Source organism: Ceratina calcarata, unplaced genomic scaffold (assembly GCF_001652005.2).
Source record: "Ceratina calcarata isolate Rehan_Ccalc_2016 unplaced genomic scaffold, ASM165200v1 scaffold154.2, whole genome shotgun sequence".
Taxonomy (NCBI): Eukaryota; Metazoa; Arthropoda; class Insecta; order Hymenoptera; family Apidae; genus Ceratina; species Ceratina calcarata.
Window position 1 is genome coordinate 169,803 of NW_017136637.1, and position 10,350 is coordinate 180,152.

General features: G+C 33.5%; 3 protein-coding genes across 7 annotated transcripts in view; 1 reads left to right on the forward strand and 2 right to left on the reverse strand.

Annotated features, from left to right (window-relative positions):
* The window catches only part of Ipk1 (Inositol phosphate kinase 1), a 29,608-nt gene extending 27,929 nt beyond the window's left edge, over window positions 1–1,679 (reverse strand). For 2 of the 3 annotated variants that reach the window (XM_018036844.2, XM_018036842.2), the window contains exon 1: window positions 1,038–1,679. The gene's annotated coding sequence lies outside the window, so the exon portion shown is untranslated. The remainder of the gene's footprint in view (window positions 1–1,037) is intronic. The other variant, XM_026819580.1, reaches the window with a different exon arrangement.
* Window positions 1,680–2,145: 466 nt separating this feature from the next.
* On the forward strand, window positions 2,146–6,180 carry Sas-6 (Spindle assembly abnormal 6). The gene is made up of 4 exons (XM_018036959.2): window positions 2,146–2,530; window positions 2,706–3,235; window positions 3,588–4,336; window positions 4,563–6,180. Exons 1-4 carry the CDS (start codon window positions 2,351–2,353, stop codon window positions 5,105–5,107), a joined length of 2,004 nt encoding a protein of 667 aa, XP_017892448.1. The 5' UTR covers window positions 2,146–2,350; the 3' UTR covers window positions 5,108–6,180.
* A 717-nt stretch (window positions 6,181–6,897) lies between these two features.
* The window catches only part of Plekhm1 (Pleckstrin homology and RUN domain containing M1), a 6,780-nt gene continuing 3,327 nt past the window's right edge, over window positions 6,898–10,350 (reverse strand). For 2 of the 3 annotated variants that reach the window (XM_018036961.2, XM_018036960.2), the window contains exons 2-4: window positions 8,572–10,046; window positions 7,787–8,422; window positions 6,898–7,254 (exon numbers count right to left, since the gene is read on the reverse strand). In XM_018036961.2, the coding sequence (XP_017892450.1) occupies window positions 7,135–7,254; window positions 7,787–8,422; window positions 8,572–9,897 (2,082 nt within the window). In that variant the 5' untranslated portion in view covers window positions 9,898–10,046 and the 3' untranslated portion in view covers window positions 6,898–7,134. The remainder of the gene's footprint in view (window positions 7,255–7,786; window positions 8,423–8,571; window positions 10,047–10,350) is intronic. The other variant, XM_018036962.2, reaches the window with a different exon arrangement.

Here is a 10,350-nt window from a genome sequence, read left to right on the forward strand (position 1 = left end):
GATATCGTAAAATTTCATATTTAGCAAGCCTCAAGATAAAATGTAATTTTTATAAGTACTGAATCTATAATAAATATTTGATGTAACAATTCCTAACATAATTTACATACTTTCTACTTGATGTATTGTTAAAACATCATACGAATATTGTTTACCTTATATCATCATTAGTACACACATTATTAGATGTAACATGTATACGTATGTATGTACTTATAATATCGCACGTCGACAACAATCGGATCTTAAAGGCAACTTGAGAGATACTGGCATATCTCTTCAAAGTCTTGCAGCATTTGCTTCCTGAATCAAATATCAAAACGAACTCTTCCGATACTTTCGACAGATATACATTTATCTATGTTTCCCCCGTGTGCTTTTATTCTACAACATTAATTCTCAGTTTTGCTAGAGTCAAGCATTGTTTTAATTCAAGCATTGAAACAAGTTTGAGTTTCAAGTAAAATTGAAAAAAGTAGAGTTTCTAACTCCTACTATATCAAATGTCGTTAATCGATATTTAAGACAGATGAAGTTACACCCCCATTCTATTACATTTCATTATGTTAGTTATTTAAGTCAGATCCGTGTACTGGTAATTTTGTCACCTCTACAGGATTCATGCAGATGCAATTCCATAGAAATTTTTTATGTAAATACATTCTAAATTTTAGTATTATTTCAAAATGGCAATTTTCTTTCACGAATTTAAAATGCTTTATAGCCGTTGATTCTTCATTATTGAATTACAAATGCTGCATTTCGTGAGAAGATCTAGTAGCATCGCTTAAAAGTATAAAACGAATGAAGTAATTTTTTGTAAGTCATCGTAAAATCAACGATAATAGTCGAATACAAATTCAAATGATATTAAATAGAATGTTGTACATCAGACAGAACAGATCTGGTGTACTATTATAATGACATAAAAAATATTGATTTAGTCGAATAATCAAGGGATGAGGTAACGTCCCGAAAGCAAGTTTGAGCCGTCAGATTAATTGAATTTCACTTATATGCAGGTAAGTTTTACCTACCTTCTATATAGAAATATCCGTCTGGTAGAAGTTTAGGGTAGAAGAGTTAAAATTTAAACAGAATTTTAAGAGGGCAGCACAAGCGGATAAAATATAGAGTTCACAAAGATAACATACGGGATTCCCACAAACATTTAAATTAGATACACACGGACACAAGTATAACATACCATAAGACTCTAAATTTACACAAGAGAGATGTAACAGTTCAGCTTTCGCTACTCGTTACAAGTAAAATTCAAATCGGTTGAATTACGTGTTACGTAGAACTTGATGAAATATTATTAAGAGGCATAAAAGTTTACTACAATTTGTTTAATATTCAATATAATTAATTTGAGACAAATTATATAACTACGACGTTTAAATCAAAATCAATGAAAGTTGAAACATGCCTTGCCTCGTCCAAATTCAAACCGTAACTGCCATGTATCCAACCTCACTTTTCACTGTGATGTCACTGTTTAACACTCAATTATATCTCACTCGCAAATACGACACTACCACCGCACTTGACCCACGCAGACTGGAAAGTACGATAGGTAATTATTAAATGACGTTTACAATGAGCAAAAATTATGAAATAGGGAAAGAACCGCATGGCATGGCGACCAACCGCGGTTACAACTCAACACTGTATGATAGTATGTACACATAGCTAGCACGATCTCATACATAGGTCTGGAGACCGTATAACTCCAAAAACAGGACATGAATGAAACCTCAAATTCAATATGGTACCTTGTATGAAAAGTTCTTGCGCATGTGTAGAAGCAGATGCCGTTAACTGCTCATGCACAGCAGCTTCCCATGCAGGCCGCCATCTTGAACTTGTGATTTCGTTCACATCCTTTTTTGTGGCTCGCAGTGTGCAGAGCTGTCCGTAAAATCGCGATGATACATTACACAGTAATGTGTATGTATATAGCCTTTTAAACGATACGTCACGCCAATCTCGAATCCTATTGGTTCGTTCTCTGCTAACTTACCAATCAACTTTAAGCTCTCCTTAATGCGCGGGAAAACAGACTGTAGCACATCATCGCCATACTGTATTAAAATGTAGTATTAAAAATTAAATTGTCTTCTGGAGCATTTCGACGCGCCTCTAGCCATCAGATGTCACTACTCGATGTAACGTGTGACGCTACTAAACACAAGTTTCGTACAAAATTTGAAATAAGCTGAAAGCTCAAGTAATCAACCTTTTTTTAGATAATAAAATATTGACAAATGAGACGAAAGCCGTCTGACACGCGTGGTTACTATTATTTTAAGTACCGGGTGTCACGTGATTAACGAATGGCTGTACAATGAATTATCTGAACAATTCCAGTTGCAATGGTGATTCTAGTTTGCAGTTGAACAATGTCGAAATATTGTATACAAAAGTGCAACGGGTTTACATGAAGCCGCAGCATAAGGAGGAACGACAACGAGAATTAAGAGTTAACGTGGAAATTCATGCTGGTATTAGTCCCGTATGTCGCAAGGTAAAAGAATAAACATTGTTTGTGTTAACCTATATATTGTGCAGAAAATTAATAAGTAATCTGAATTTTGATCTGGATCTTACAATTTGTAAATTAAACGATTAAACTTGCTTTGCCTCATAAATATTCATGTATCCTGTCGCTTGTCTTACATGTGTACATTCTTATTTTTTAGAGTTTATGTGTTCTACTAGCAGATGACGATGACCCTTGTTTCCTATACTCTTTATTCATAACTGAAGATGACTTTAAAGTATTGAAGTCCCAACAAGGATTACTTGTTGACTTTGATAACTTTGCTACACAGTTAATATATTTGCTAGAACAATGTCAAATTCCTTCAACGACATCTATAATGAAGACACCTCCAAAATTCTTACTGCTCTTAGCAGAAGAAAGTGGAGAATGGGTATTCAAGCTTGTAGAGACAAACAATTTCAAGCATTTATGTCATTTAAGTTTAACCATATCACCAGCGAGTGATTCAGATTTGAAAACCCACATGGCTATGAAGATAAAACAGTTGAAGGAGACTTTAATTCAAAGGAATAGGGACACGTTGGGACTTGAAGCAAGATTGAATGACTTGTCCAGCAAGGTTGAGACCAAAACAAGAGAGTTAGAACAGCTCGAGCAAAAATATGCAATGGAAAAGAGCCAAATGCAATTATCTTCTTCAGAACAGATTAGTTTGGAGAAAGACAGGTACTTAAGATACTCAAATCTAGATTAAGACACTATACGAGATAATTAGAGTGCGAATTTTTATCAAAAATAAAACACTTATAACGTTGACTTAAGAAATACAATATATACATATTGAAGTTTTTTTATCCTCTAAAAATAATGATGCGTATTTTGATACATTGCACATTTTTGCACGCTACATGAATTCTTTATATTTTTTGCATATTCAATTTTTTGTGTAAATGTTTAAAATTCGCAGTCTAGAATTAATAATTGCACGTACTTGTTTGTTCCATAATTAACAGAAATTTATCATGAATAAGAAATTTTTAACATGTACATCGAATACGTATTAAATGTGTGTCCATAGATTTGCCAAGGCTAGGCTGGAGTGGCAGTGTCAAACGGAGAAAGAAAAGATTGAAGCGGAACGTAGACATACAGATATCGTAAAAGAACTTCATACAGAACTGGCCGAGCTGCGTACACAGAATTTAACTTACAAAGACAAAATATCTCTCTTAGAAGCGACCAACATAGAACAGTTTAAGCAGTTACAAAACGTGGAGAAAGAGTTGAACGTTGTCCAAAGGGATTTAAGTTTATTGAGAACGCAGAACGCGAAACTTGATACTGATTATCATGAAAAGGACAAGATGGTTAATAGTTTGAGGACTAAAGTGGCTGTACTCGAGCAAGAATTGAAAGATAAAGGTTTATTAATTACTAAGCATACGGAGATGTTTAAAACAGCCAAGGAACAAAAGCAACAACTCGAGGAACTTTTGAATGAAAAGGAAGGGCAAGTGCAACGAAAACAGAACTCCCTGCGTAATTTGAGCGATGAACTAGTTAAAGCAAATGAGATATTAACTAAATTACAAAACGAATTGGCTTCGACTAAGTCTAAATTGAAATTAAGAACTAGTATAGCTCTCGAACAGGAGAGATTGTTGGATACTAAACAGAAAGAAGTAGGTCAGTTAGAAACTAAAATGGAGGGTTTGATAAAGGAAACGAAAGATGCAAAAATGGAAGTAGCGAATTTGAAGGAACAAGTGAAGGCATTACAGGGTCAATTAGAAGAAAAGGAGAAAATAATCAAGAACAATGATAATGGTAATTATAATACAGTATAATTTTCGTTATATGAACACCTTATGTGAGCATTCTATTATATAAACCTTTATTGTATGAACATCGTATTATATGGGAAGTATACAGGGTTGGACACATAATTGGAACTAATTCGATTTCTTCTAAAATAATAATTCTTATAAAAAATATTTTAAACGAGGACCTTCAGTAACTTTCAGAATATATGATTCGAACTTTTATCTTGCAGTGATCAGTTGGCTGAATCGACGATTAGCAGACACTCAGTCGCCACTACAAAACGTTACAACATCAGCTCCCATCACTGTACCATCAACAATTCAGCTAACTTTACCCAGAACTAACAAATACATCTCAAGCAAGTATGAAACGCGTACACCAGCACCTATTACAGTACAATCTGGGTTACCATTAAGGAATCCTATCGTCCAAAATCCTAATATCAATCAAACGAGTCGTCCGACAGCACGTTCGACGGCAGTTGGTAATAATATTGATAGCACGATAGGTATATCGACTTTTAACAAGGGCGGACACATATCCAGCACCAGCACACCTCTCGAGCGTATTAATTCTTTAAATAAATTACCTGGGAATGTAGGGACTGGCTCCTCTTCAGTGCCAGCTACTGAAAACAATAATATGGCTGTGCCAACTAATAATGGGACGAAAAATAAAGGTATGAGCAGTAATTTTCAAGGTGGATTGAGGAGGACTGGTTTCACCGACAAACCGATATTACCGTCTGCCTATTTTCCAAAAACGTTGCATTGACTTTAATTAATTTCCATTTTTTTTTTTTTTTCCCCCTTAATAAGCGATGAGGGCTAGAATTTCTGATTAGTTTTTCCGTCTACTATCAGAGGAAACTGAAGATTTATCTGTCTGTATTAATCGTCGTTCTACTTCGTACTAGATATTCTTACTGAAGTTAATAAATACAAATATTATGAGTGTAACTTGACAGAATAATATTAAATACATTTTAATAGTTCATTCCATTAAATGCATTTTAATAATTCGATGATTCCTATATAATCGATATTAAGAGACTTTTGAATAATTCTCAACGTTTGTTATTTATTACTTTACCTGGGTATCACTCTGTTTAGAGTATGGATAGCGTATCATCAGTTTAGTATTAATGTAAAAGTAGTAATTATTAATAAAAACAATAGTGTGAAATCGTTAATATTCAAAATCGATGGATATTTTGGATTTAAAATAACTGAAGAATTTAACACAATAAATATACAATTAATAAATTAATTTTTCAAATTTGATATGTCTCTGTCACGATATCCACGTAGTTACGTAAAACGTCTTTCCTTAAGGGCGTGTTAATTGAGACTGCAATCTGATTTTTATACATATCACTGAAAGTATCAAAAAACAGAATTAATATTATTAAGACATTATATATGTAAGGAAAGTTAAAAAAGAATCTAGAGAAGATAAAAAACGTTATACGGTGCATAAATTAATACTATATTTGCACAATAAAATAGAAATACATGTACAAAACTAATTTATAAGATAATAATTACATTGTGGATGTTTATGAATTTATAAAAATTTTATATAATTCAAAAAAATACAGTATGCGGTAATATGTAAGGAAATAGAACAGACCCGAAGTAAAATACAATATAGAAACTTTAAAGAAAACAAATCGTTTCTTTAATTTTATTTGTAAAAATAAGAATTTACATAAAATTCCAAGGTCTACGAACAATTTATTACATTGTACGTGAAAGTTTGAGATTTGTGTAAGAATAGCGATACTGAGAAATAATTGATCGTTTATCGAAATCTCTTTTTCACAATTTCTCTTTTTACGTATGTTCAGGCGACTTATAATTAAACAAGTTTGTACTGCTTTAAAAAAAAAACAAATTATCTCTAGTCTCTATGAAATACATAACATTACATTCTAAGCTGCACTTTTTTTTTTTTTTAAGATTATTACAATCATCATTTATAGCGTGTTGTGTAGAAATCAATTTTGCATATACTGTAATAAATTTAACATAATGTAAAATACAACAGATATTTTAACTTTTCTTCAACATCAATTTCTATATTCAATATTTATTGTTGGTGGCTGGTAATCATGTGATATGATAGTTATTATAATTTATACTTATAAAGCGATACCACCAATAGAAAATTGGAACAAATGATTCTGCGAAAGAATCATTTTCTTTGGATTTGAGTGACAGAAATGTTTAAAAACAACAGCATATGCAAATTTGAATATTTCATATTGCGTACTTATTGCGAATATTATTAATAAAAGCGTAATTTTTTTAATTAAAACTTGCACCGACGATAACAACAGTATTATTAATTAATACAGTACAAAAAATCAATCGACAAACGATTTGTATATAATATATTTTACTGCATCTTTTATACATAGAGTTTTTAATAAAAATTGAAATCATCATTGAAAGACTGATTTTTACATGTTTAGAAAAAGATTGTAAACCTGTGGATATATTTTACACATTGTATTGAATCAGTGCAAAAGTTTTTATCTGCTTTAAAATAAGATAAAGACGTTTACATTTTATATTTTATCTATTATTCTTTTTACACAAACAGGTGAATTCATTTTTTCGTAAAAACTCGAAGATTACCCAAATCGAAGTCGATCGTCCAGATCAAAATCAGTGTTTATCAAACACAGTAATTTGTACAATTATTGATTGAATAATTATTTACAAGTGAGTGTTAATATTATTGTACATAGCTTGTTGTTAAATTAATAATATGTACTTCTTTGTTTGTATTGATAATTATGTACATCCAACGTCCAGTAATGGAAGGTCCATTCTTTTGCGCCTTCTTTCACACTTTGGACACGGTTTGCTAGCATTTAAGCAATCCGAGTGAAATACTGCGTTGCAAGCTCCACACTAGAATCAAATATAACAAAAGTAATACAGTTAATAATAAAGGAACTATTAGTCTACAAATTAAACATGAAATTTGCTTTTGTCTTTCAGAAATAATTTTTCTATTCTTATACATGAGAATGTGTGTTTTCATTTGTTTCATAGATTTACTTGTTCGTAAGAAATCGCCAATTGTAGTTTGAACACAGGCACACGGGCTGCAGATTTCATAAATTGCAGATATTAATAAACGACTAAATTTCTCTAAATCTCAATCGATAATTGAAGAATTCTTTAACGAAGAATTAAAATTTAATCGTTANAGCCAAATCCGAATAAAAAACCAAACGCTGCCAATTGATGTTAAATTCAATTAAAGAGTTAATTAGTTTGAATCAAGCCCTAAACACAATATAATTTCGTTTATATTCGAACCGCCTCATCCTCTTAATACTTGATTGTTCAACGCTTACATTTACATAAGGTTTGATGAAACTAATTTCCCATTTAATATTTAGAAAATTAGTCACAGTTTACTGAAGCATAAACTCACCCTGTATGTTGTTTCTACATCGAAAGGGTAGATGACCTTCGGATTATTACAAATCTCGCATATGAAACCTTTTTGACTGCACAGCCAGCAATTGATGACATGATTTCTGGCAAACTGCACGACTTTTTGCAGTTGTTGTACCAGAGCGCCGCTAGGGATATCAAAGAGATCCGAGACAGAATATTGATGAATATGTTCGTAGAGATAATCCCTTGGTGCGACCTTTTTCTGCAACGACTCGATTATCGGCTCGCGGCAGGTGAACAAATAGGCTCTCAACAAGTTCAATTGTATCCTCAAACATTGCAATTGAGCCATAGTGTCCACGACACTGTAAATCTTCGGATTCAATACTTTTAAGTCCAATAGTTTCGGACAATTTTCTAAATAAGCTGCAGCTTTATTTGAAACAGGACAGTGCCTGAGTTCCCAATTGTGAATGATTCTGGATGGGATCAAGTACTCATTTTCAGACATGCAGGTGGAACAATAGTAATAACTGGAGAAGGAGCAGACATAAGCCTTGGAGAAGGTCATACCAATGGCGTGACCGCAGTCGAAGCAGCTATAGTTTTGAATGTCTAAGCCTTTTTCTCTGGGAAGCTTACCAAGCTGTTCATCAAAGTTTATTTCAACCTCAAAAATTAATAACAAAATAAAATTACAAGTCCTACAATCATCACATTAATTTAATATGTACTCTTTCTATTATTATTGTCAACAGACATTTTTTACCGAGTATGGACCGAGATATAAAATCCCGATTTTGTATCAATTATACATACCTTACTATCCACTTGAGTTCTAGTTTCATCAATAGCTTCCTCCTTCTTAGGATATTTCTTCAAGAACTCCTCTAGATCCGGTATGGAAGAGTTTCCACCGTTATGATAACTCTGAATAATCGCATCATAAGTTGGTCCATCAGCTGGTGTACGAGGAGCATCCGAGTCTCGAGAAATCATAGAGGCAGTTAAAGAGGATTCACAATCCTCGAAAGACGTCGACCAGCCTACTCTTCCAATTAACGAGTTACCAACTGTAGTTGCTACATCGTGAGACCCGTTATTGACTTGTTCGTTTGAAGATCCATTAGCTTCCACAATGTTTCCTTCGCAAACGTTTGAAGCGACAGAATTATTCTCAATTTTGGTATCCGTATGAATATTTTTCGGACTGTTATCATTATCCCGGCCCTCTTCTCCACGTTGCACATCTTGTTCTGTTTCTTCCTTCAGAGGTGGAGTATGTCTGGCGTTATTCATCATTAGCCGCTGTTCAACAGTATTATTCGATTTCTTGTTAGCCAATATGATTTTCAATGCTTCATCCTCTGTTATATTATTAAGACCATACTGAGAGGAGTTGAAAGAGCTCAAACTGCCTATAGAGCTGGCTGTTTCCACTTCATCTAGGTTCTCTTCATCTGTTATCACTGTGGTTATAGTTTTAGCAATATCGACAGCACTAAAAACAGGGCAGGACTTCATTGGCGGCGACCATATTCCGGCTAACAACAGAGGAGTAGTTGACCAGAAGTTTAATAAACTAGTATTGCAGGCCAGCTGAAAATTCACGCGATCTAAACTCTCGATTAACCGTTGCGCTACTTCCACGAAATCGCTGTCTCTGATAAATGCCGATTTATTGTAATAAGGTTTCAATGCAGAATTGTCCCTACGTATAGAGCACAGGTAACTGGCTAACAGGCCTTCGTTTAGAGCTAATCTTATCCAAGCTCTGCAGTAGCCTACTTCCGTAGTAAGTTGAGCCAAGCCTTGAATATGATCTATGATTTGCCTGTGGGAGAATACTAGCAAAGGACCCCAGAAGCTTGGTTGAGGCACTGCATCGAAGTCTGGGCCGCTCAATACTTCCGTAACTCGATTTAACAGACTGTCTTTTAGTCCATGGAGAAAAATCGCTTCTAAAACTGAACAAAGGCTCATACTTTCATCGCAGTTGCCAATTGTTCCGTTGTCTTCTATACCAGGAGCATTTTGCATTTCCATCACGGTGCTGTTTAATAACTTTTGAAGCGATTCTCTGACAAGCCCACTTCTTTTGTTCGTCATTGAGTTGACCGTCTTCAGAAATGAATTCATCTTCATCGATTTCTCTTTCTCTCAGAGTATCAGTATCAGTGTTGGCGTAGTAGCAGTAATGCGTTGTACTTTCAAGCATTTTCGATGATTTGTTTATTTGTGAGTTACCTGGAGTCGAAATGGTAACTCATTAGCTCCGAATCATTTATTAATCACTGCAACAACAATATTTAGGTAATAGTTAGTGAATTACATTGACACGATTACAACGTTTCCAGTGATAGATAGACAAGAATGAAATGAGGAAGTAAATTGGAAGGGATGTGATAAGATTGGTATGTGAACTCTGACACAAGTTATAATGCTGCATATTTTAAATTAAATAAGGAAGGGGAATATAAGTGATGCCATATTACAACGAAAGGTATAGTTTTTATTACATTTTTTAAGTACAGTTAGATGATATAAATAAGATTTATTATTAATTATATGAAAAATCATTTGCAACAGCAAAAGTTA